Source organism: Stenella coeruleoalba (genome assembly GCF_951394435.1).
Source record: "Stenella coeruleoalba genome assembly, chromosome: 5".
Classification (NCBI taxonomy): domain Eukaryota; kingdom Metazoa; phylum Chordata; class Mammalia; order Artiodactyla; family Delphinidae; genus Stenella; species Stenella coeruleoalba.
In genome coordinates, this window is record NC_137150.1 from 27,696,428 (window position 1) to 27,724,175 (window position 27,748).

The 27,748-nt window shown below is 46.5% G+C and overlaps 1 protein-coding gene across 1 annotated transcript; it reads left to right on the top strand.

The window, feature by feature from the left end:
* Positions 1-14: 14 nt before the first annotated feature.
* Positions 15-27,366, top strand: RBP2 (retinol binding protein 2). Its single transcript, XM_079922491.1, has 5 exons — positions 15-88; positions 5,498-5,620; positions 20,538-20,716; positions 25,530-25,631; positions 27,179-27,366. The coding sequence occupies exons 2-5, from the start codon at positions 5,548-5,550 to the stop codon at positions 27,227-27,229; spliced, it is 405 nt and encodes a 134-aa protein (XP_079778617.1). The 5' UTR covers positions 15-88; positions 5,498-5,547; the 3' UTR covers positions 27,230-27,366.
* Positions 27,367-27,748: the final 382 nt, after the last annotated feature.

Consider the following 27,748-nt stretch of genomic DNA (forward strand, 5'->3'; position numbering starts at 1 on the left):
CTGGTTTTTGTATCAGGGTGATGGTGGCCTCATAGAATGAGTTTGGGAGTATTCCTCCATCTGCTATATTTTGGAAGAGTTTGAGAAGGTAAGTGTTAGCTCTTCTCTAAATGTTTAATAAAATTCTCCTGTGAAGCCATCTGGTCCTGGGCTTTTGTTTTTTGGAAGATTTTTAATCACAGTTTCAGTTTCAGTGCTTGTGATTTGTCTGTTTATATTTTCTATTTCTTGCTGGTTCAGTCTCGGAAGCTTGTGCTTTTCTAAGAATTTGTCCATTTCTTCCGTGTTGTCCAATTTATTGGCATATAGTTGCTTGTAGTAATCTCTCATGATCCTTTGTATTTCTGCAGTGTCAGTTGTTACTTCTCCTTTTTCATTTCTAATTCTACTGATTTGCGTCTTCTCCCTTTTTTTCTTGATAAGTCTGGCTAATGGTTTATCAATTTTGGTCATCTCCTCAAAGAACCAGCTTTTAGTTTTATTGATCTTTGCTATTGTTTTCTTCATTTCTTTTTCATTTATTTCTGAACTGATCTTTATGATTTCTTTCCTTCTGCTAACTTTGGGATTTTTGTTGTTGTTGTTCTTCTTTCTCTAATTGCTTTAGGTGTAAGTTTAGGTTATTTATTTGAGATCTTTCTCATTTATTGAGGTAGGATTGTATTGCTATACACTTCCTGCTTAGAACTGCTTTTGCTGCATCCCATAGGTTTTGGGTGGTCGTGTGTTCATCGTCATTTGTTTCTAGGTGTTTTTTGATTTCCTCTTTGATTTCCTCAGTGATCTCTTGGTTATTCAGTAGTGTATTGTTTAGCCTCCATGTGTTTGTATTCTTTACAGATTTTTTCCTGTAATTGATATCTAGTCTCATAGCATTGTGGTCGGAAAAGATACTTGATATGATTTCAATTTTCTTAAATTCACCAAGGCTTGATTTGTGATGCAAGATATGATCTATCCTGGAGAATGTTCTATGAGCACTTGAGAAGTAAGTGCATTTTGTTATTTTTGGATGCAATGTCCTATAAATATCAATTAAGTTCATCTTGTTTAATGTATCATTTAAAGCTTTTATTTCCTTATTTATTTTCATTTTGGATGATCTGTCCATTGGTGAAAGTGGGGTGTTAAAATCCACTACTATGATTGTGTTACTGTCAATTTCCCCTATTATGGCTGTTAGCATTTGCCTTATGTATTGAGGTGCTCCTATGTTGGGTGCATAAATATTTACAATTGTTATATCTTCTCCTTGGATCGATCCCTTGATCATTATATAGTGTCCTTCTTTGTCTCTTGTAATAGTCTTTATTTTAAAGTCTATTTTGTCTGATATGCTAATTGCCACTCCAGCTTTCTTTTGATTTCCATTTGCATGGAATATCTTTTTCCATCCCCTCACTTTCAGTCTGTATGTGTCCCTAAGTCTGAAGTGGGTCTCTTGTAGACAGCATATATACAGGTCTTGTTTTTGTATCCATTCAGCCAGTCTGTGTCTTTTGGTGGGAGCATTTTGTCCATTTACATTTAAGGTAATTATTGATATGTATGTTCCTATTCCCACTTACTTAATTGTTTGGGGTTTGTTATTGTAGGTCTTTTCCTTCTCTTGTGTTTCCTGCTTAGAGAAGTTCCTTTGTATTTGTTGTAAAGCTGGTGGTGCTGAATTCTCTTAGCTTTTGCTTGTCTGTAAAGCTTTTAATTTCTCCATTGAATCTGAATGAGATCCTTGCTGCGTAGAGTAATCTTGGTTGTAGGTTTTTCCCTTTCTTCACTTTAAATATGTCCTGCCACTCCCTTCTGGCTTGCAGAGTTTCTGCTGAAAGATCAGCTGTTAACCTTTTGGGGATTCCCTTATATGTTATTTGTTGTTTTTCCCTTGCTGCTTTTAATATTTTTTCTTTGTATTTAAATTTCAATAGTTTGATTAATATGTGTCTTGGTGTGTTTCTCCTTGGATTTATCCTGTATGGGACTCTCTGTGCTTCCTGGACTTGATTGACTATTTCCTTTCCCATGTTAAGGAAGTTTTCAACTATAATCTCCTTAAGTATTTCTCAGTCCCTTTCTTTTTCTCTTCTTCTTCTGGAACCCCTATAATTCGAATGTTGGTACATTTAATGTTGTCCCAGGGTCTCTGAGACTGTCCTCAATTCTTTGCATTCTTTGTTCTTTATTCTGCTTTGTGGTAGTTATTTCCATTATTTTATCTTCCAGGTCACTTATCTGTTCTTCTGCCTCTTTTATTCTGCTATTGATTCCTTCTAGAGAATTTTTAATTTCATTTATTGTGTTGTTCATCATTTAACCTCTATTTCTTATAAACATCTAGTCAATCAACAATTATAGCCTCCTTAGCACATGTTTACTTCATGTCAGTCAGCTAACTTCTCATGTGGGCATAATGAGGGATTTTAACTTTGGTTGAAACTAAATAGTTTTACATAAACAATCATGAATGAATACATGAATAAGAACAATTTTATTCATTTTTATTAAGTAAAATTTACATACAATAAAAAGGAAGAGATATCAATTGTAGAGTTTGGGTTTTGGCAATTTTCTTACAACAACCATCTCAACTGTAGCACATTTTCATCTTACCTCCACAAGAAATATTCCTTGTGCCCTTTCCTATTTCACCTTCTCTTCCCATACCCGTCAAGCCATGGCCTATTTTATTATCATTACAGATGAGATTTGGTTTTTTCTAGACTTTCATATAAATGGAAACATGCAGTATGTGATTTTTTCTGTCAAGTTTCTGCCCCTCAGCATAATGTCTGAGATTCATCCATGTTATATATATCAGGAGATTGTTCCTTTTACTGTTGGGCAGTATTCCATTGTATGAATACACCACAATTTATTTTTTTATTAACTTGTTGATGGATGTTTTGGTTATTTCCAGTTTGGGGCTATAATATGTGAAACTATTTTAGTTTTTAAAACCCTCATATTTTAATGAAGTTGGCTGAGTTAATAACTCTTATTCAAAAGTATTTCCCCTTATGCCTGTAAGATATTGTTCCATCACTGTCTTCCATCAGAGTTGTTGAGACGTCTGATACCATTTTAACTATTGTATTGTTTCTCTATAGGTAATCTATATGGTTGTTTTTGTTTTCTCTGTAAGATTTTAGAATTTTATTTGTATCTTGAGGTTCTAAATTTCCACCAACGTGTTCTGTGGTATATATATCCTGGGTAATTTCCTTAGCTTTCTCTTCCAATTTACTAATTCTCTCCTCAGCTGTGTTTAATCAGCTGTTTAACTCCTCTATTACCTTTTTACTTTTAATGACTATATTTTTAAATTTCTACTACTCTCTGGTTATTTTTAATCTATCTTTTAAAAAATCATTTTATCCTTTTTTATGTTTTTAAGTGCTTTTAAATTTCTCTAATTTTAACATACTTATTTTATACTTTATATCTGACAATTTTTATTATCTGAAGCTCTTGGAAGTCTAATTGGACTATATGTTTCTGCTGGTGCTCACTTTTTGGTGGATTATTTTCATGTGTGTTTTGCAGTTTTGGATTATGTGCCCCCATTTGGCATGGCTTTATCACAGAGAATTCTGGTTGGTCTGGGTTGAAGGTGTGTCCCTCCAGACAGCTTTTACATTTACTTCTTTCCAGCAGCCTATAAGTATTGTAAGCTCAAGACTGCATTTATTTTAATATATTGACTACAAGGCAGCATAAATTCAAACCCCAAACCAGAGTCAGAACAGCGAAGTACCTTTTTTTTTAACTCATGTAGAACCCAGGCCAAATAAACTTTCTTGTTGTCTCTAGGTAGATATTGATTATTTCACACTCTCACTGAGGGACTAATCCATCAAGTATTTTGGCTTTATGCAAGTATCTCAGTTTCAACTTCCTGCCTTACACAGGGTAAATGACTCCCACCCCCACCCCCATGCCCATTAAAACCTAAGTCCCTGGCTTTTTGCAACTGGCAAACACATTCTTGTCCCTGGTCTCCTCCCCTACGTGGCCAGCTTATTGTTACTTTCTTGCAAGGGAGGCCTACAGGGAACTCAGGTAGGAATCGGAATCTGAGCCTGGAGGGGAATACCTAGCTCCCAGGAGGCTGAGTGCTCAGCCTACAGCAGATTCTGGCTGGACCTCAAAGGATGAAGCCCAAGGCTCCCTATCTGTCCACTTTTGATGCCTTCACTCATTCCATTTGTAGTGAAGTTGTCCTTTACTCCCCTCTTCCCTTCATCCTACATTGGTCTTTTGAAAACAGCTGGGCCAATTTTTACTGTGTGTCTTTCTGACTCCAGTATATTTACTGAAAAATAAATGTGTCATTTTATACCTCTCAAACCACACACAGTAGAACTGTTTGCTTAGATTTCATAGCAAAAGGATACATACATTAGAGCTTCAAAGTGTCAAGATTAAAACTGGGGACTCATGGTTTATCCATCTCAGCTCACACCTCCATACTTCAGAGTGTAGGAGCCCCTGCTCAAGCCCCAATTCTCAGAACCATGTGTCAGAGCAGTAAGCCAACCCATTTTCTGACCCACTGGGATAGCCAGCATGAAGAACAGTCCTGAACCAAGAGTCCGTGACCAAATGCCAGCCATGCGATTCACCTTAGTCAGGTGATCGTCAGCTTTTTCCTGGGGTCTAAAGCAGAGTCCCACTACCCTGCTGCCCTCCATCTGGCCTCCCTCTGGGTCCTGCTTGCTTTTAGTAGATTCATGCTCTGAGAAAATGCTTTTCTTGAGTAACCCCACTGCGTAGATGCTCTCAGGGTACCTTGCTGGGAAGCAAGTGAGAATCAGGTTCTCAAGTCAAACCCCAACCCAAGCTGCCTTTTCTAAGCTGAACTTAGCACACTGTCTTAACAAAGCTCTTTTCCTTAGAAAGAACTTTGGAGCCAGACAGGCCTGAGTTTGAATCCCAGTTCGGCCACTGACCAGTAGTTATTAGGCATGTGATTTAACCTCCTTGAGCCTTTCTCATCTGTAAAATGGAGATGGTTAAACATAGCTCAGGGCTCTTGTAAGAAAACAAGATGAAGGGTGTCTCCTGCCCAGCGCAAAGTAGAGTAGAGGCCCACAGGCGTGAGTTCCCATCTTCGTGACTTTACCAGCCAGGCCAGAAGTTCTGGCTACACAGCTGAGAGACTCCAGGTTTGAAGACTGGGATCTGATGGCCTGTTGTGCATGTTGGGTGGGTACTGGGTGTTTGCTGCACAGAGTATCCTGCATGGGGCCAGGGGCTCTGTGGGAGCCCAGCCAGCCAAAAATGAGCTATTCCAAGCCTTGTGTACGTTGGAGGTCACAAGGACACCCACGCCCGGCCACGTCAGGTTTCGAGCATGGGCTGCTCATGGTCCTGCTGAATTTTGCAAAGGAAAGGAAAGTTCCTTTGGGCTGTGCTTTTGACCTTTGAGCGTGTTATCTTCAAAGCCATAAACCTGGTCCACTGGATTATAAAAGTAGCTCATTCTAACACGTTCGCCCTGCAGCCTGCTCCTTGCCGTCCAGCACACACCCACAGCAACCAAAGGCCACCACCATGACAAGGGACCAGAATGGAACCTGGGAGTTGGAGAGTAATGACAACTTTGAAGGCTTAATGAAGGCTCTGGGTAAGGGGGTTGCCAGAGGTGGGAAAGGGGGAGGAGGTGGGAAAGGGAGAGGGAGGGCACTGTGGAGCTCCCCAGACCTGTGTGCAAGCCTCACTCCTCGCTCTTTACCAGCTGTGTAATATCAGGCAAGTCACACTCATTTTCTGAGGCTCAGATTCCTCATCGGCAAGTTGGGAGCAATAATAAATGAGGTTATGTCTAGAATGTCTTTGGCGTACAGAAAAGATTCACTGAATGGGGGAGGCACACACACGCATATGTGAGGAAAGCCAGACTTGAGAGGAAAATGCAGTAGCTCCCCTGCCTTGTGATTGCCATCCCTTAGATAACAAGTTGGATCTGATATGATGCACACATGACCCCTGCATTGCTCTTTCATTAGTCTTATAGTGGAGAAGCACAAAAAAAGAGTAGATAACAAATCTCTCAGCCTAGAGAAAATCAGGCTAGGAAAGGCTTTCATCATATACATCAAACAACTCACTGCTCACCTGACTTCTGAACTAGGCTCCAAGCCATGGGCTCCATCACCACGTGTCCCGAGTTGCCTCTCCTGTGGGATGTCTTGTGGGGCTGGCAGAAAACACACAAAACCAGAGCAAGTGGGCCCACAGAGGGGAGCTCACTTTTGGGGGCAGATATTATAGGCCAGGCCCCGGCAAGGAGCATTGGCTGCCTGTCCTTATTTCTGCAATGACCGCCTGATCACCTTTTCTAGCTTTAGATCTCTCCGCATAGGGAGTTCCCAGCTGGAACTTCTCTACGTGAAGCATGAGAAAAAATGGCTGCGGGTGCGATCTGAGGCCCAATAATTTGGATGTGATGATGGGAAGTCTCATCAAGAATGGGAATTGTGGGTTTTTCTGTGCAATTCACTTCTAGCTTGATGACACTTCCACCGTGTCAACAAACAAGGAGAGCTCATGTGACATGTTTTGCAATTTACAGAGGTTGGAAATTTCTTCATGTACTTTAGACATGTTTACAGCACTGGATAGCTTTTTTTCCCCTCCTGGCTACAGAATGTTACCAATATACTTGGGAGAGGGGGGAGGAGACACAAATCCCTGTATCAGAACCCTAACCCTGTCGCCCCTGCTTTTAGCACCCTGAGTGAGACTAGAAATGGAATCCTGCTTCCATACGTGAGTAAATGGGCTGGAAATGAGCTCAGAACCAGAATTCTGAACAAGATCATACAGAGGAGGAAACAAAACCAGTGGGCCAGCTGAGGCTTTCTCTCTGACGTTGACCAATATTTTAACCTTTCCGCACCGGTCTCCTCATCCACCAGATAGAGAAATAACACCAGCCTTGTTTCTCCAGATGATGTTGGTGGTTGTTTTGAATGATTGAAAGTACTTTAACAAGAGCTATTTGGTGGTTTCAAGCTTTCAGCAGTGAGTTGAACAAGCCCAACTCAGGGAATATAATAAGAAAGCAATTTTGTGTCCTTTGTTGCTTATTCTTAAATTATATAAAGTCCTATGGTGGTTTTAGGTACAAAATCGAGTCTCAGTTTAGTTTTCAGCTGTACAGGGTGGGCCCCTGGAGCCCCTCTTTCTAGTCTTAAGGTGAGAGGCAAGCACTCCTGTCACCATCCCCTATTCCTTCTGGGGGATGCCGGGATGCAGGGCACCCTGTCAGCTCTGTGCAAAAAAGTCCTCTTCCTAAAAGCAGCCTTCCTCTGGACTCTTTCACACCCACTTACACCCTCCTTGTGCAGGAGGGGTGCGTGGATCGTGAATGTGATGTTTGGATGTCTCTGTCCAGGAGGTTTTGGAGGGAGTGGCCTTTCCAGTTCTCCTTGGTATCGGACACCTCTTATCTCAGAGCTACAGTCATGACTTCCAATTCAACAACTTAACTACATTGATTTCACTCTAATGAGCAAACGGGCTGACCCCTTTGTACGAGTCTCTGCAGTGGAGAAGGGTGGGCTCCCACTTTCCTGATGGAGATTAACACCATAGGGCGTGGTACTAGCTAAACCCAGAATGTGGATGTGCTTGGTGCCTCGGTTTACCCAGCTGCTGATGGCCTACAGTATCCCAGGAGCTTGCCCCAGCTTGAATCTATGAGGCTCTGTGCAGAAACGACTCAGCCAGAGTCACCTTCCCACCGTGGAGATGGGACACCTGACCCCTCTCACCTGCACATGGGGACACAAGTGGGGCAGACAGGCACTGGGACACAAATGGGGCAGACAGGCACCGGAGACAGGTCTCAAGGGCTCAGCCAGAAGCAGCCGGGTGGGGCTGCCTCCCACAATTGAATCTGCTGAAAGCAACCCAGCAGGAACTTCCCTGGTGGCCCAGTGGTTAAGACTCCATGCTTGCAATACAGGGTACGTGGGAACTATGCCATGTGGTGTGGCCAAAAAACACCCAAAATGCAACCCAGCAGATCTGTACAATTTCCTCCACATCCACCCCACAAGACAGGGGTTGCTTTCCCAGCACTGACAAGTCAGTGAAGCTTGTCTTCTTGCCCTTTTGAGCGCGAAGCCCTTCGCATTTGGGAAAAGCATATGTGGAGACCCTCCCAAATCCCCAGATATGGAAATATCACTAAGTATAACTCCATTCCCTGCCAAAGAGCTGTCTCTTTCTTAGATGTTAATCCCTAGCACCAGGGAGTCGGCTTTCTCTGTGGGCCTGGCGGCTGGTTCCCTAGGAAGGAGATACTCCTGTCGAGAGGTGGGTCTGGGGACAAACTGTCTTTGTTCCCAGTTGGTGACTCACTCCACCCCCCGCCTCCCCACATGACCTGGCTGCCAGCCTCAGCAATGGCACATCAGGGCAACCTTTGGGTTTGCCCCAAATTTTCAAAGTCATTCGCTGTTCAGAGAATGGGTGACAAGGGTCGATTGTACCTCCTCTCCTGCCTTCTTAGATCTCGTGTTTCCTGAGGCCCTAGACTCTTTCTTGACAGTGAGGAGAGCAGCTGGTGAACTCCTCTACCCTGAGGAAGCTGTCATGCCCTGAGGTCCTCCTTCAGCTTGGATCGGGGAGTCAGGGAGCGGAGGATTGGTCTTCAATCTAAAGGGCAGACATCTCAAAGTGAGGTCCCCGTGCTGTGAAAGAACACTTGGGGAGAGTCTATTCACTCTGCCCCGGAGTGAGACCAGCACTGCACGTACCTCGGGAATCATTCAGCTTCTTTTCCAAAGCTTTAGACGATGCCCATGGAAGCCAGGGACGGTGCCATTTGCAGCAGGCCCGGGCCCAGCCTCTGTTCTCAAGGAGCTCAAACTGGTGCAGAGAGTCAAGCTATAGCTGTGTACAAATTGCATTCCTGTTCTCTATTATAGTGTGATAAATCACCCCCAAAACGTGGTGGCTTGATTTTATTATACAGTGATTTTATCATTGTCTCTCATAGTTATGGGAACTGACCAGGTTCACATAGGGGGTTCTTGCTAGGAGGCTCTCATTCCATTGCGGTAGGACAGTGGCTGGGGCCAGAGCCATCTCAAAGGCTTCTGGCTCCTGTGTCTGACAGTTGGTGCCGGCCAGCCGCTGAGACCTCATCTACACGTGGTGACCCATGTGGCCTGCGTTTCCTCATAGCACTCTGATTGTGTCTAAAGAGACAGGAGGCAGCAGCTGAATGACCTTTTATAACCCAGACTCAGAAGTCACACAGCATCACTTCCGTCATATTCTATTGGTTGAAGCAGTCATGAGCCCACCCACATTCAAGGGGAAGGTACATAGACCCCGCCTCTCAAAATGTCAAAATCCTATTGTAAGAACAGCCTGTAGGATGAGAGGTGGTGGTATTGCAGCCATTAAAGAAAGTATAGTCTGCCACAGATGGGACAGTGGGCGATTCTCTCCCTTGGGCCTGAAAGGGCTATGGTGGCAATAGAACAATGGTGACCAGAAGTGTGTGCGCTGAATGGTGATGGATGGTAACTAGATTTGTGGTGGTGATCACTCTGCAGTCTATACAGACGTTGAATTATGATGCTGTACACCTGAAATGTACATAATTTTTTAAAACAGTGTGTGTGGCAGTGAGGGTGGAGGGAGCTACAATAGATGGATCATTGACGGTCTCCTGAGTACTTCTGGGTGGGGTTTTGAAGGAAGGAGAGGAGTGCTCTACACAAGGATAGAGTCAGGTCTGGACCTGTGAGCATGTGCCAAGGTCAGGCTGATGAGGATGTGGGCGGCCAAAGGAAGCAGAAGCCATATTACCAGGGAGTGAAGTGCAAGGGCGGCTGCAGGGGTAAGAAGAGTCAGAAAGGTACCAGGGCTGGATCTTGAAGCGGTGTGACACCATGTGTGACCATCACCCAAGGACATCAGGTAAGGAGAGGGTCCTGGGAAGAACTGTGTACAGAGGAGAGAAGGGCCATGAGCACACTGACAGCCAGGGCGTGAATAGATCAGCAGAGACAGTCAGAGAACTGAAGGAGGAAGTGGCTGCAGTCGTCCTGGGAAGATGCGAGAACAGTGCCAAGGAGGGTGTCCAAGGGGTTGTCCATAGCAGGAAACTGACTAGATTTGGTAACTAAGTGGAGAAGAAGCAGGGGGTGAGCCTAAGAAATAAAACCCCACCATGTAACTTTAATCAGGAAGACAGGAATGTATAATGGAAGGCATCTGTTCCAAAAGTACTCAGGGACTTCCCTGGTGGTCCAGTGGTTAAGAATCCACCTGCCAATGCAGGGGACACGGGTTTGAGCCCTGGTCTGGGAAGATCCCACATGCCGAGGGGCAACTAAGCCCGTGCGCCACAACTACTGAGCCCGTGCGCCACAACTACTGAAGCCCACACGCCTAGAACCTGTGCTCTGCAACAGGAGAAGCCACCACAATGAGAAGCCCGTGCACCGCAACAAAGAGTAGCCCCTGCTCGCCTCAACTAGAGAAAGCCCACGCGCAGCAATGAAGACCCAGCACAGTCAAAAATAAATAATAAATAAATAAAAATAAAAGTACTCAGTTAACATTAAACTTAGACATATTTTAGGAAATCTTTGTTCAATAATTTGTAACCATTAGGAGAAATCCAGTTCTCTTAATTCACAAAAGAAGGTGGGGATCATCTTCTATGAAGAGCATCTTTTCATTGAAATCAACATGTACAGATTTAAAAGAGCAGTGGCGGGGCTTCCCTGGTGGCGCAGTGGTTGAGAATCTGCCTGCTAATGCAGGGAACACGGGTTCGAGCCCTGGTCTGGGAGGATCCCACATGCCGTGGAGCAACTAGGCCCGTGAGCCACAACTACTGAGCCTGCGCGTCTGGAGCCTGTGCTCCGCAACAGGAGAGGCCGCGACAGTGAGAGGCCCGCACACCGCGATGAAGAGTGGCCCCCGCTTGCCACAACTAGAGAAAGCCCTCGCACAGAAACGAAGACCCAACACAACCAAACAATAAATAAATAAACAAATGTGGGGTTTAAAAAAAAAAGAAAAGAATTTAAAATTAATCAATACAATCATAAATAGCATGTAGGTCAAATAATAAAAAGAAAAAAAAATAAAGAGCAATGGCTACTACAAAAAGTCCTAGTGGGTCTCTGGAAAATTCTACCAGGAAAGCGGTAACCTTAGAGGCTGAAGTCAAGCAGCTGCCACCTGAGTGGTCTTTGCTGAGAAATCTTTCCTGATTACCCACGACGTTCAAAAGCCTGTCCTGACTGCAAGGGGCCAAAGTGTAACATCAGAGGTGAGCGCATGCACAAAACATTCTCAGGCCATGATAAGATTGTGCTAGCATGAGCTTTCTCTACATTGTGTCATTTAATTAATTCAGTTTCAACAAATGCCCTGAGCCCCTATGACATGCCAGGAAGAGCTCTAGGCATTGGTGAAGCGGTGGTAAATGAGGCAACACGTTCCCTGCCCTTGCGGAGTGGGCACGCTAGTGGGAGAGAGACAGGGTAATAGTTTAAGACTCTCTGGGTAGTGGTAAGTGCTTTAAAGAAAATAAAAAGGAATTCTTGGGTGGAGAGTGATGGGTGGTCAGGGAAGGTTGTCTGAGGAGGTGACATTGGAGCCGAGGCTTGAATGCTGTGAAGTGTTGTTCCAGGCACAGGGCACAGCAAAGGCTGGTGTGTTGGGCGTGTGGTGAGCCCAGGGGTAGGTCAGGCCTTATGATGGGCAGATTTAATCCATCTTATTCATATTCTTTAAGGTTCGCTATGACTACAGCGTGAAGAATGAATCACAGGAGGGCAAGACTAGAAACACGGAGGCCCATTAAGGAAGCTTCTGTGTTGTTCGGGCAAGAAATGATGATGGTTGGTTTAGGGTGGCGCCCAGGGCTGGAGAAGAGAGGACAGATTCAGTGTATATTTTGATGGTAAAGCTGACAGGGCTTGCAGATAAAAATGAAGTGAGGGGAAATGGAAGAAACGAAGACGGCCCCCAGGCTTAGGCCTGAATAGCTGGGATGGCTGTGACCCTATCAGCTGACATGGGGAAGACATGGCGGGGAGTGAGTTTGGACAGGGGTGCCAGACAGGCGGGAATGCGTTAAGAATTCTGATTTACATCTTTTGATTACAGATGCCCATTACCCATCCAAGTGGAGTATTAAAATTGGCATGTTGATATAAGATCTAGAGCTTAGGGTAGAGCCAGGGATAGAGCCAAAGGAATGCTTGCCATTTTAAGGAACGAGGAATCTGAAGGTCAGGGAAGTGAAGGAACTTCCCTGGGATCACTTGTGGCTGGAAACTGGTGTTGCTCAGAGAGGAGCCTGGTCTGCCTGCTTCTAACCCCCAAGCACTTGCCATAGCTCGGTTCCAGGTGCAGGTGCTAAGCGTGGGGTTAGGGGAGGGGGAGCTTCGTGCTGAGCAAAGTTCATCAGGATGGGGGCCTCCGAAGCAGGCAGGCAGGACCCTCAGATACATTGCAAGAGGGTCACTCGGAGTCCCTGGGTAAAAATGAATGAATGAATACATGAATGAATGAATGAATGTCTGATGAGCCAACGAGGAGTTAATTTCACGGCATTTGGATTCCTGCCAGTGCTCACAAGTCAATAAAGTTAGACACTTGCCAAAGAATTTGCTTGTGTGGCCTCTAGTTGGACTTTCAAACAGGGACAGTGCTGTAGGTGGGAAAAGCCCAGGTGAAGATAAGTTTGGTTCCTTCCTATGGGTCTCCCCTGGCGTGTAGTGGCAGCTTCTCCTCCTCAACCCCCATCCCAATGGTGCAGACTAGATTATGTGGGGGGGGGGGGGAGGTGAAAAGTACAAGGGGAGCAGGGAGGCACCCCAGGGTCTCCAGCCTGCCTCCGCTGGCTAAGGAAGGGTTTGAATGCATTTGGAGGTGTCCCTGAGGGTAAGAGAGAAGGAGGCAGGAAGGGGCAAGGACAGTTCCTCTTTCCATGGATTACCTGGAGGAGGAAACGACATGGAAAGACGGAGAAGATTGCTCTTTCCCTCTGCTTCTCACAATGCCCGAGGGCTGAGGGTTTGTGAATCAAGGAGTTCAGGTTCGAAGCCCGTGGAAGCTGCACTTCGAATGGGTTCCAGGTTCCATAGGATGAAAATGGGTGTATTTCTGCTCTTTAATCGACAAATCGCGTCTACCCTTTTAGGCTACAACTTCAGCTTTTTCCACAAGCATATTACAAAGCATTTTAATGCTGAGTAGCATACTCATATTTCAACTTTATGGCCTGCATTGTTCAAAATGCAGTTATGAAAAGTATGCTTTAATAAAGTCACTTCAGTGTTCTCGTTTTTTCTTCTGCAGCAGCTATAAGCCGTATATATTATTCAGAAATAGCTTGCCTTTGTACGTTTTCCTCTGAGATAGAAATTCATTTCACCTGGCTATAAATCAGGCTCGGAGATACCTTTAATCCAGAAAAGCAGATGAAACATATTTGATAACCCTGGTGTTCAAACACCATACCAGGAGAATAATTTTCCCTGCAAAGTACAAAGAGTAAGTGTTTTTGTAGTCTGTGTGTGTATGCCTGTGTATTCTACAGCTGCAGTTAAACGTTTCCTTTTGATTAGAAATATCACAAATCCACCAACAGAATGTTTGGCTTCCTTCCCTGGGGTGGAGCAGAGGTGACATGATTAACTAGCCTGCGCCCACGGTGAAGGGTAGCCAAGAGGCCAAGCCATTTTTCAACCCAGAGAAGAAGCAATGTTTGATTCAATTTGCATAGAGCCCCTAGCAAGATTCCCCGGCTCTGGTCCGAAAGACTGACTGGGGGTGGTGTTTCCAGGACAAACCTCTTCTCTTGGCAGTAGACATTTTTAGCTGCGATCTACCTCTCTGGGCAACCAGGGACAAGCAGTAATTTCCATTTGGGGAGACTTAAACACAATGTGTTTTAGCGGTGGACGATAAACAGAATGTGTTTGTAGGCAAATTGCCAGGAGTGCTGTCCTAGCTGGGCAACTCTGAACCAGCCACTTCAATTCTCTGGGCTTTGATTTCCACATCTGTGGAGTGAAAATAGACTTGCTCTCTGAAGACCACTTAAATTTAGACTTCTAAGTTTCTCTGTAATTCCCAATTCTTCCTTAGTACAGTTGACCCTTGAACAACAGTGGGGGCGGAGGCAGCAGCGGTGTGTTAGGGGAGAGCCCTGCTCTCCGTGCAGTCAAAACTCTGCGTGTAACTTACGGTTGGCCCTCCGTATATATGTGGTTCCTCCGTGTCCGTGGTTCTGCATCCATGGATCTAACCAACCGCAGATGGTGTAGTTCTGTAATTACTATTGAAAACAATCCACATGTAAGTGGACCCGTGCAGTTCAAACCCGTGTCTTTCAAGGGTCAACTGCAGTTTTGCCTGGTGCCCTCCCCTCCGTTTCGTGTGGTCAACTCATGGCCTGTGGTTTTCTTTCCTCAGCTCCTAACTGTGTCTCCAGCAGGGTTTAGCACAGCCTAAACTTCTCCTCACTCAGCACAGAGGGCTAGAGGAGGAACTAAAGTCGTTTCTACCCTTTGGTCAACCTATGGAATGAGGAAACCAGTCCATGCAAAAAAAGGTTTGGCCAGGCTGGATTAAATGCCCATGTGACAGACCAGGGCTATGTGACGAGGGAGGGGGTAGGTCAGCCACCATTCTGTTTCTTCAGAGTCCAAGACACTTGGGCTGCATGGAGTGGCAGATGGCTGTGGAGATGCATAAACATGACCTGAATATTTCACTCTGGACTGAATGCCGATCTGACCACTGTTTGACCAGAGGGCAAAAGGCCAAGGAGTGGAGGCCAATGTGCATCAAATACCCCCCAGCTCCTCGGCACTGTGTAAAGCATTTTTGCCATTATTTTAACTGAATCCTTACATAAATAACCCTATGAGATAAGCTTTCTTTTCCCCATTTTACAGTGAGAAACAGGCTCAGAAAGGGAAAGTGACTTCTCTGAGGTCACAAAGCTGGGAGATCAGAGACAGGATTTATGCCTGGATCTGACCCTCACTCTTTTATGCAAGAAGTTCTAAACTTTGGCGTGCACAGAATCGCTTGGAAGGCTTGTAAAAACAAGAGGGGCCCAACCCCCGTAGGTCTAGGGTGGATCCCAGAATTTACATTTCTAAGAGGGTCCCACGTGCTGTGGCGGCTGCCAGCCCAGGGGCCTCACTTTGAGAACCACCGTCCTGGACCGCGGTGCCCACGTTAACCAAACCATAAGTATCTCTTGAGCTCCTACTGTGTGCGTAGCCCTGAGCCTGGTTCTATGGGGACACGGGAGCAAAGAGACAACATCATCCTTGAACTCACAGAGCTGAGACTTGGAGAAAAAAATAATAAACCCCATGAAAGAGAGGAAAATGCCAGGCAGTACCTCCTGCGGGTTAAACCCTGGGCCTGGAAAGCAGGTGAGGAAGGAGGTAAGAAAGAACAGACCATGCTAGAGCAGACAAGGCTGGGGCTGGGAGGAGAGGGGCAGGGATTCAGGGACCAGGTGTTCAGGGAGCATCTGGAAAAATGCAGGGGGCTCCGAGGAAGCCGGCTTATGAGATCAGGGGGTTGATTATGATGGTGTCAGCAGCTACCGCTTATGGGGCCATTACCACAAGCCACCAGCCACTGGGCAGATCTCTTCACAAACACCATCAAATTTCATCCTCAAAACAGCCTGATGCAATTAGTAATAACTCTACTTACAGCTACTGGCTCTCTGCTGCTTCCAGATCTGGACCCTAGTGTCCAGCGATGGAGCTGAAGTTAGATGTCACCTGGCTCTTTAGGCTGTGTTTCTGGGGCAGAAGGAGAGGAACACGAATTGGAGTGTAACACGTTAGCCTCTGCCTAGCACAAGGACGTGTTTATACCGACTAGAATGCAGAGAACATTCTTTTGCGGCTTTTCGCAGCTTTAAGGAAGGATTCATTGTGAAGTCAGATATAGTTGACCACTTGGTCCCGTCTAGTCTTCTCCTCTCCAAACAGGCCAGCAGTTGCCTTAAAGGGAGAAAAATTAAACAAGGGGTATTACCATAATTTCAGGGACCAGATGACAGAGATAAATGCCTCAGAAAGGGGTTTGTCAAACTTTCCTGTCTTATGTTCTGTGGAACCCTGGCCAGCTAGAGATGCCACCACGGAGAGTTCTACAACCACCTAAGATTGGGAAAGGCTGCATCTTCTGTCCTGCTCTTGGAGTTACAAAGCATTTTTCCCAGATTAAAATCTCTGTGAAATTCTTCAGTAAAGAAAGCGGTCAGCCTGTCTTGGTTTTAATTGCTCATTTCTCAAACTTAGCTGATCATGAGCTCCCCTTTAAAAACAATTTTTGACCACCAGTCTTTTATAGGCTGAGTCCATGGCAAGTACAGTGGGGCACCCTGGGCTCTATGAATGCTGGCCTAGATGCCTAGGAGGGTTCACAGCAGCAGAGAGAGCATTTATCTACCCCCATGCCCTGGGGCCTGCAGGCTGTGTGGCTTTGACCTGCCCCGGTACAATCTTTTTTTTTTTTTATTTTTTATTTTTTGCAGTATGCGGGCTTCTCAGTGTTGTGGCCTCTGCCGCTGCGGAGCACAGGCTCCGGACGCGCAGACTCAGCGCCCATGGCTCACGGGCCCAGCCGCTCCACGGCATGTGGGATCTTCCCGGACCGGGGCACGAACCCACGTCCCCTGCATCGGCAGGCGGACTCTCAACCACTACGCCACCAGGGAAGCCCCCGGTACAATTTCATATGCCACAAAGCTGAAGCTATCAGAAAATGTCCAGCGTTGGAACGTGGTTGCTCCAGCTTGAATTCTTGTAGAGCCCTAAGCCTAGAAAACAATTGCTGTCTAGTGGGGGCAGTGTACATGAGCCCTGGAGAACATAAGCTGCCCCAAACAGAGAGGGTTCATCCAGCTGCATCTAGAAGCCCCTGTGGCTCCAGGGGAAACGTAGAGTCAGAAGTTACTGGTATCTTGGGCAGCCACTGGAAGTGCCCAAACTGGGGTGTCTGACATGATGGGACGGGTCAGCCCAGAGCTTGTGGAGCACGGTGCTGGCCCTGGAGCCAGGCCATCCTGGGTTCAATTACCACCTCTACTGCTTCCTCACTATATAGTCGAGGGCAAATGACACAGCCTCTCTGAGCCAGGCTCTTCACTGGTAAAATGGAGAATAACATAGTACTTATCTCGTGGGTTTCTTGGGAGAATGAAGTGAGAGAATCTTCCCAAGGGAGGTTCCACTATGGGACAGCATTCCTGGTTGGTTAAAAGGCATGTCTTAACTATCACCCCAAATACTACCAAAGGTCCACACAGCATGGCCCCCAGAGTCACCTTACCTAAAACTTAGCTCCTAAGTTCCCCCATAAAATTCTTTACCTCTCTGCTTCTACCTTGGTTACCTAAACTGAGAACCTCTGTTTTCACCTCCCAGCTTGATCTTCCACACATCCTTCCAATAATCAAACCCTTGTGATTGCTTTCCACCTGTGTAATCTTAGACAAGTCACTTAACCTCTCTGGGCCTCTGCGTCATCACCTATACCAGGAGGGATTTTGGCGAGCAAAAGGACCTCAGTCCTTGTCTTCTTTGAGGAAAGAATTCAACAAACAGACCAAGATTGTAAAGTGGGCACAGAGTTTATTAGAAGCACAGTACGTGTGGGAGAGCACACAAGCAGTTTACTTAGGGCAGAAGCAAGTTACACACTCGAAGGAGAAGAGTGGGGCGTCCTTGGGAGTGAGGGGCACGCAGTAGGGGCAGCTTAGGTCGTTAACATGGGGTTAATCTTCTGGGGCTTAGATGAGGGTGACTCCCCTTTTCCTCCCCTATGATTGTGTCATCGGCAGTTCCTCATCTGGACTTCCACCAGGCACCATTCTGAAACCTTCCCGTGAGCACCTAAGCGAAACCCACAGGGGTGGGGATGGGGTCACAACGGCAATGCTAATGATATTATAATGATATTACAATACGGCCAGGGTTACTAGAGGGCGACTTGAGACCCCCCTCTGTGCATGTGTGGGGCTGAGAAGTCCTCTCTGAAGGCAAGAATGAGGAGGCTGCCAGTGGGCTCCTTTGCCTTTCATCCAGTCATCAGCCACCTGAGTGTTTTTATTGCATAGGCTCCACGGTTTTCATGGGCAGAGTTTCTTGCTCAGATGCTACAAAGTTTCCGTTTTGGATGCCATTCCTCCATGTGTCCTGGCCTCGTTAAGTGCAAAACAAGGAGGTGGCTTTGCCTTCTCCCTAATACCTATGCATGAAGAGGCTGTGCTTGGGCCCAGCCTTGAGTTTTCCTACCTCAAGAGGAGTAGGTGCTTAAACAGTAGCTTTCAAATCTCTTAAACCGTTGAAGTCTTTCTCCAAACAGCCCCCTGAGAGGAAATCCAAGGTTTAAAACCACCCAGAGATTCAGGGTCTGAGATGAGGCCCAGAGATCTGTAGTTTTTACATCTTCCCAGGTGATTCTGATGGGCAGCCATCGGTGAATCCTTAGACCGGGCAAGTTCTCAACCGATAGTAGTGAACAAGAGTTGAACAAAGCACTGGCGTGCGTACACCAGCTCAGGCCAACTTGAACCTATTTCTCTTTTCAACTTAGGATACAGGTATATAATCCTTTTACCTTCTGGGTTGCCTGTTATTACTTGAAATTATTCCCTGATTTTATACAATTTAGAGTCCAAAAGACCAGCCAAGGTCCTTCCTGGATTCTGCTGTGGTCCAAGCATCCAGCTTGGACCTCTTCTTCTTGGTCCTTTAGGAGAAGGAAGATGATAATGACCAAAGAGGGATTCAGAAGAAATGTGTCAGAAGGGAAATGGGGAAAGAGGGTGAGGGAAGTGATGCTTGGCTACCAGGGAAGGACAGCAGAAGGGGTGGGGATGCGACCATCGGAGATGTTCATTCTCTGAATTGAAAGCGGCTCCACGAACTGTTGGTAACCGCTGGTCTCACTCATGCGCACACTAGTATTTATCCCCCACCAGATAGCACACAGTGTGAAGTTTAATCACCTACTACCATAGAGATGAGGCTGGAAATCTCAGAGAAACAGCCCTCAGTGAATCTGAACTGTTCTTACTTTTGAAGTCGTTATTACCTTGGGTTATGAGCGAATCAATCTCAGTGTTTTTTGAAATCTTCCAGGTAAACTTTCTTAAAAAAAAAAATTAAAGATTTATATTGGCATCCGAAGATATCTGGAGAATTCACAGGCATAAAGGAGGTCAAAGGTCAAATATCATTTGGCTAGAGACAAAAGGCTTAATGATGTTTGTAGCAAGGGTAGAAATGTAGCAGTTCCAGTATTATCCTGTTTCTACATCATTTCTATAGGACAGTGACATTTTGGCTTGGGTGACATTTTATGCACAATCAGAGGTTAACAGGAGGTGGGCTCAGCACTTAGCTTAGGAAATGAAACACTCTGTTAAAGGGCATGTTCCCTTTTACTTACAAATGGTCTCTCAGAAACGAATAAGATTTTCTTTAAAATATCAAGGCAAAAAAACAGATGTAAATGGAGTAGATGCAGCAAAACCTTGACAGTTGTTCAATCTGCATGATGGGTGTACCGGGTTCCTTGTACTCTCCCCTCTACTTTGGTTTGTTTGAAATCTTTCATAATAAAAATATAAACAATGATTCATCTTTTCCTTAAAAACAACAAAAGAAATGACTGAGCAAGTGTTTATTTTTTTTTTATTTTTTATTTTTTTTGCAGTACGCGGGCCTCTCACTGTTGTGGCCTCTCCCGTTGTGGAGCACAGGCTCCGCACGCGCAGGCTCAGCAGCCACGGCTCACAGACCCAGCCGCTCCGCGGCATGTGGGATCCTCCCCGACCGGGGCACGAACCCGGGTTCCCTGCATCGTTAGGCGGACTCTCAACCACTGCACCACCAGGGAAGCCCCGGAGCAAGTGTTTATTAAGTGTCTGAAATATGCCTAAGCTGCGCTGGGGCCATGACTGAGGCAGAACCTTCCCCAGATCTGCTGTAAAAATGGAAGTTTGTAGGTATTCTTCCCTTCAGTGGGCATGAACAAAAGATCCATCTTTACCCAGGATCTAGACTGGTTATTTTTAAACAGTCTTTTTCCTTTTAAACCATGAAGTCTTCTGTTCAGCAAACTCTTAGGAGGAAACCAATATGTCAAATAGATAGAAGGGAGCTGCTGTGAGGGCAGGGGCATGTGCGTGTGTATATGTAGGCGTGTGCGTGTATATATGTGTATGTGCGCATGGGCGTGCACACACACACACTGGGGAGTTGCAGCTCAGGGGTGCTACCTCCCCTCCCACCAGGGCTCCCGAGGAGATGCCCAGGGACCCTGGGTTTCCCGACCGTTGACTGAGATGCCCAAACTGGCCGTGTGCAAGACAGCTCTCGTTTCCCACTTGAGCAAAGAATGTGGCCGGCCTGAGGTCTGCATCTCTGGTCCTGTTTGGCCTTGTTAAAGAAATGAACGCGTCTGACTGAGCACATCATAACCTCCACCACTCCCTTTGCCCACAGATATTGATTTCGCCACCCGCAAGATCGCCATCCATCTGGCTCAGACGAAGATCATTGAGCAAGACGGTGATAACTTCAAGACGAAAACCAACAGCACGTTCCGAAACTACAACTTGGATTTCACAGTCGGGGTGGAGTTTGACGAGTACACGAAGGGCCTGGACAACCGGAATGTTAAGGTACTGACCAGAGTGGAGTTTTCCTCCGCACGGTCTTGGCGCAGGGGCTGGCTGTTTAGCTGCACGATGAAAAAATGACAGAAACGACCTGGGAGGCGTCAGGAGAGGGGGACCAGAATGGACTTAATGATGCTGGCAATAAGCAAGTATTGAAAGCTTAGTGGGAAGAAGCAGGCTGGCTTCTGCGTGTAGCTTATAAGCCAAGGAGGGATTAAAGGATGCTGACCTCTCCAGGAGCCAGGGTAGGAGACCAACTCATACGCTGACATGGGCCTGGCAGGCAAAGCAAAGAGGCCAGGTGGGCTCGTAGGGAAGGACGTTGACGGTGCCAGCAGGATAGCATAGCTTCATCCTGGGAGCAGCTCCTCGGCAGCAGACAATCATTGCCATGGAGAACTGAGGCCTCATGTTGCTAGAATTTTTTTTTCTTTTCAGGAGCTGTTGAACATTCATAGGTTCTTATATGAAATATCTCAATTTTAGATGATTCCAACTGATTTAATTTTTTTTTTTTTTAGAAAAATGCAATGCAAATCACACCAAAAAATCAGTAGACTAGATGAAGTCAGGCTTTCTCCAATCCTAGAAACCCAGATAAATCTCTGGCAAGCTTATGGCTTCAGTCTCAGCCTCACCTTAACTCTCAGGACATAATCGAGGAAATCCTCCACGCATCAGAAGGCACACTTCTAGCCGCTTGAAGCTTTTGGATGTAAGGAGGCCCCTAAAATGAGCAGAGACCTGAGTGCAGAGTGGGGAGTTATCTCCAAGCCCGAGAACTGGAGTCTGCAGAGTAGGCAGGCCCTCATCCAAGGGGCTCTTTGTGAATAAGGCAGAGGTTGGTAGTAGCGGGGAGAAGTAGGACAGTGGTGGGAAAGGCGGGGCCATCGGCAGGTCCCCTCTCCTCCTGCATCACCTGGTGGTATCACAGCCCACTGACTGATTGTTGCACGGTCCACATTCACGCTCAGTGTGAACATCTTTGGTTTTCCAAATCCAATTACACCTGGGCAGTCCCAACAACAGAAATGGGGGAAAATCCAATCTCAGCCGCATTTAAGGATTCCCGCACCCAAATCTTAGCATCTATACGAGAACGCCGGGGACTGCACGGTCCAGTGCAAGCCCATGTGGTTTATACAGGAGTGGGCAGCTTGAGCCCTTGTGGCACCCACTCCCTCTGTGCCAACGCAGCCACCAAGACCTCTGCCCTGGCTCCCAAGCTGAGGAGGGCCGGGCTGAGATTCCTGTGCCCAGGTATCCGTGCTCTCAAGCCTGCAGAGGGCCACCCTCTCAAAGCACCACAGCGAAGCAGGGCCCTCCACCCTGCCCTTCCCCTTTCCCCATGAGCCCCACTCCCCCCAGAGCCCCACTCTTCTCTGGTGCTTCCAGGAGTTCTTTCCAAGTCGAAGTCTCAACTCTTCCCCCAAAGCTCTGGCTGCTCTCCCGGGGTGGGGAGGAAAAGCTGTCATCATTCTTTGGGGATGATTCTAAAGCCAAAAGAGCAGGACACATTTTATTTCTCAATCAAGTTGTCCTGCCACATTGATCATCTCAGCCAATGAGTCAGGGTTGAATGACGTTTGGGCTCCTTGAAAAGAAAAGTGGGAAATGGAAAGGCCTTTGGAAATGCTTCCATCAAACCAGTCTTGGCAGGAGACGCGAAGCTCCCGAGCTCCGGAACGGCCCCTTGTAGAATCCCGCCCCGAGCAGTTGCTGGATCGGCAAGCTTTTCTGAGCTGTGTGGCTGCGAGGCCAATTCATCAGACACCAGAAATGATAGGAAAATTTGTCTCAGAATTTTTGCAACCCTCTGCTGTTCTAACCTAATCAGTTCCAAATGATCCATTTTCCCCTTGCTTCTCAGTTTGGGGCGTGGGCTATTGAAAAGCAGGCCTGTCCTCTCTGACTCATTTTTTATCACCTTTGATGGTGGAGAACTCACTCTTACTGAAATAAGTCATGTCCTTTTGGCCCTTCCTGACCCTTAAAGGGTTCCATCTGTTAACACCTAGGCTTCTGCCTCTCCCTTCCATGCTCTGTCCTCTCTGAGTGCCATCCTCTCTCCAGGATCGGCTCTTAACCCTGCAGAGAGAGATAATCCCCTTTCTCACTTCTGGTGTCTGCTTTGCCTGCAGCAAAAAGCCAGGGCTAATAAACACACACACACACACACACACACACACACACACACACACACACACACGAGACTGAGAAGTACTCAGACAGAATTTGCCCAGCCTCCAGCAAAGGGTTGTTCCCATGAGAATCACAACACAGAGCAGGTGCCCTTGGCACTACCTTCTTCCTGTGACTTGACTGCAACCCTTTAGCTGGAGAGGCACGGCAGGGAGTGGGTGAGTCTATCCCTCTGATTAATTTCTGTTGCCCACCCTTGGTGGCACACCCAAGTGCACAAAAATCTTGCGTCTGTGTGCACATGTGCACTTGCGTGTGCGTGTAGTGCTCCTCTACTCTTGTTCTCCAGGACTCCACTTCTTAACTCCTTGGTCACCCTCACGAGCCCCTCTGAAAGAGGGCAGACAGATAGATATTCATTCAATCAACATGCATTAGGTGTCCTTGATGTGTAAGACCATATGGGCTGGGGGATTGGAAGACACAGACCTTGCCCAAATAGAAGATGTGAGTCCTTTCTCGTCTACGTGGGAGGGATCTCTGGAATATTCCAGACAACATCTCGCTTCCAGAAGAGGAAAGAGAACAACCTATGAATTAAGCTTCTCTAAGACATTCGAAACTGTGAGGCTTAAGATGGTCCTAAAGGAGGAGGAGACATGTTTTCTTTAGAAAACATGTAGAATTTTACTTTTAAATTAATTTGGGGAATATTAATACATATGCATGCTTTAAAAAAAATTAAACACTAAAAAGTGAAACTTCCTTCCTATCCTGGCCCCCAGCTCCTTAGTTCCCTCACCAAGGGACAATCACTATTAAGGGTTTTTTTTGCCTCCTTGGAGAGAACGTGTACAAACATATGCATGCATCCCCACTGCTCCATTCTTTTATGCACATGGCCCTCCTCCTTGCTTTTCTAACTTAAACTATACACTATGGAGACTGCTCTTCTCTGTAAGTGCAGAACTGCCTTCTCCTTTCAAGGGCTACGGAGCGGGGAGGAACCACACCGTATTTAACCAGTCGCCACTGATGCAATTTATGAGGTTTCCAGGCCTTTGCTGTAACAAACAACACTGTGATGGGCTGAAGAGTAAAATAAGGAGGAATAAAATTGTACCTAAAATATATAATATGGTCAAGGTCAAATATTGCTTTAGAAACAGGTAGACTTAACAATCTGTAGAAAACAGATATCCACCAAAAAACAGACCTGAAGTGAATTAAAAAAAACCAAAAACACAGGTTCGTTTATCACCAACTGGGTTTGCAAGATAGGGAGGAAAATAAACACCTGGTCCTTAGCATAATATTGTTCATAGAGGTGTAATATGGTTTGCACATACTTGGAAGAAAACCGACTCACATCAGGATCATCCCCGAGAAAGGGCAGCACCAAGACACCACCACTGCCCTGATGGGAATGATACCGTCAACCTCACATGCAAGCCTAATGTGGGCACAGAGGTGGGTGGCCTTGAAGGACCACTTAGGGATAGTACACATCGTCCCTTGGCAGGTACTAAGACAGGAGGAAGAGGAACTGGGGCAGGGTGTGAAATTTGTAAATTTAGTAAGAGGGGTTAGAGCCTCTTGTGGTTCAGCCTCTTGTGGCTTCTCCAACCTGCTGGTCAACTCAGCCTGGTTGTCCAGCACAAGCTCTGCATCTCTGCTGCCTTCCCTGTGCTAATTGATCAGCATTGCTGCCTGGAGGAAACCCAGGACCAGGAGAAGGTCCATCTCCCAGTTCTGGCTTTGGAGCCATATGTGCACCCCCCCCCCTGCTAACTAGGTAGCTTCCCTGCCTTTATTATTGCCCTACGGTGGGCAGTCCTCACAACGTGTTTCCTGTAGGGAAAATTCTCAGAAGTAAAATTTCTAGGTCAAAGAGTATACACAATGTTATATTTTGAAAGGTAATGTAAAATTGCCCTGCAAAAAGATTCATACCGATTTATATATGCACCAGCCCTGTATGAGGGTCCATGCTTCTCTGTACCCCCTCCAACCCAGCGTGTTATTAGACTCTTTGATCTTTGACCACAGGATGAATTGTATCTGAAAAACAAACAGACTTAACTTGCATTTCTCTTGTTATAAGTGAGGTTGAATATATTTTCTTATGTTTAAAAGCCATCTGCTAGGGTGTTTTGTTTTGTTTTGTTTATCCTTGTAAGCTGTTGGGTTGGTGTCCTGTGTTGAAATTCCTATTAGGTTAATGATCTTTTCCTTATTGATGTACAGGTGTCCTTTGTATGTAAGGAAATCGGGTCTTTGTCTGATATGTGTTACAATTATTTTTCCCAGTTTGTTATTCACCTATTGACTTTGAGGTATCTTTCCCTTCCAGAAATTTTACCTTGTGACATAGTTCAATTCATCCTCTTTTCCCCCACCGATTTGGAATGCTGTCTTTACCATATGGTAAAATGGAAGAGTAGAAGTCTTTCAAAGGGAACAGAACCGGCCAAGATAAGTCGGTCTGGCTAGAATGAAGGGCGTATGTGGAAATGAGGCTGGTGGGATGCTGGCGTGGCTGTGGCCGAGAGCTCTGCTCTGGGGACGGAGCAGAAGCCCAGGAGTGGCTGCAGGAAATGCAACTGCAGGTTTACATGTGTTCAGTCCCCATCAAGACCATACATTTGATTTGCCTGGAAACCTCTCATTACAGACTCTGATCACCTGGGAAGGTGATGTCCTCGTGTGCGTGCAGAAGGGGGAAAAGAAGAACCGAGGCTGGAAGCAGTGGGTCGAGGGGGACAAGCTGCACCTGGTAAGTCCCCAGCTCCCCTCCACTCTGCTATGCCAACCGCCGGTTCACCCAGCCAGGCGCTTTGACGAGAAAAAATGGCCTTGCCCTCCTCCCCTAAGCTCCAGCCAAATGCGTGTGGTCAAATGCGTGAGCCATTCCCATCTGGCTCAGGGGACTCCAGGAGGAAATCTCTATGGCTGGTTCTGTGAACGGCTGAAATTAAAAGGAAAGTTCAAGATGCTGAGCTAGGAAGCCGAGATCCAAGGAGAAATACAGGGAAGCTGTCAAAGGCCAGCCGGGGAGAAATGCGAGGCACAGAGTTAAGATGCCCTGGAGGAGGGTGAGACCCGGCCTCCTCAGTGATGTGAGCCTAGGAAGGAGAGGGGTTGCGGTGGGCTCCGGATGCATGGGAGCGGGTTGCACTGGGAACTGCCTGTAGACCGCAGGCACTGGCCTCACACCCTAAGCTATGTCCACCTGATCCCCAAATATTTTAGTTTAATTTGACACCGGAACAGAGCAGTTGGAATAAATTATTTCTGATTTCCTTGTATAAATTATATCCGTCTACATAGCTTAATTTTTCACTCTTCAGTCTTTAAGGCAAGCGATTTGTCCAACATTCAATAGTGAAAGATCTTTCACTCCTTCATGCATTCAGTCACTCGCTTGTTAAAGGAATGGCTCATTTAATGGATGGCTCTTTATTCATTCACCTGTGGAGTCAAGCAGGTACCTGGCCCTAGTGTCAGCATTCATGTCACAGGGTGCCCTTCAGAGCCAGCCTTGCCTCACCTGAGTTCTTTATTTCAGAGACAATGTCAACTGGTGATAAATGGGAAGCAGTCACTGTTTTCCATCGACAGTTTTCCCTACCTGCTCCGGTTTGGAAGGTGGATTTTTTTAATTGTAGTACAAACCCCAGCTGTCCCTGTGGCTAAGCCAGGGGATTCATCATCAACTGCAATGATTTTTGTGGTCGTTCCCACACTCGTATTTTTCCTCTCCTCCCTCAAAGGGTCACGAGGCGCAGATAAGGCCTGGGGGCTCCCTCTGTCCAGATGAAAGGCAGCATCTTGTCTGCCCAGGCAGGCCTGGGGGAGCCCTTCTGCAGCCCATGCCCTGTCATTGCCTGTGCTGCCACCAACCAACGTTCTCATCACCAGAGGCCAGAAAACCCACAGGGTGCAGGGACAGCTCACCAGGCCCTTGCCTTCCAAATGCTCCCCACTAGATCCTGCCCTTCTTTGTGGCTTTGCTGCCTTTTATAAATTAAGCGATGTTGCTTTAATCACGAGAGTAGGAGAAATCCTGCTCAAGAGGATAATTTCTTTGCATTTTTCATTTTTATAGTTGTTCAAGCTCAATTCAAGTGTCAAAATCAAATTACTGCTACCTGCAGGGCACGCCAGCTGATTGGGTCTCTGAGAGGCTCTTTGCGCAGAATGACTAAGTGTCCTCTTTATTCCGGCTCCTCCCCCACCCCAACTCACAGGCACCCAGAGGGCTGGGGGTGGGCGGAAGGAAGGCCTGGCTTGTTAGTCACTCACCTGCTTCTGATGTTGCAGGAGCTGACGTGCGACGACCAGGTGTGCCGTCAAGTGTTCAAGAAGAAGTGATGGCCGTGAGAAGTGGGCCCGTTGTCCCCAGCTTCCCCAGAGCCTCTCGAGGAGCCCCATGTCTCCGGATGACCCCTCCCAAGTCTCGCCTTTGCTCACCACAGCCTCAAATGACCCTCAAAAGCACGCGCTCCATGCTCCCCATGAAGAGCTCTCTGCTGGCTTTGGGGAGCAGCCGCAGGAACCCCCTACTCCTGATAGAGCCCATGGAGGCACCTGGATGGGTTTTAAACAGAACGAGTGTGTAACAGTGACAGACATAGTCAGCCTTCCTTGAAAACTGGCATTAAACGAGAAAACAAAAATCACTCCCATACTTTGAAACCCTTCCATCTATTCCCCTTTATTTCTAGAACTGTCACTTTTATCCGCAAGCAGAAGAGGTCATTGCCTGCATGGTGGTCTTCTGTGCAGCTTTTGTTGTTTAGTTTTCAGTTTAGTTTAGCTTCGTTTCTTTGTCGTTAGTTTGGGTGTAGGGGTTGTTTTACCTGGAAACACTCTCCGGCCAGCACAACATAT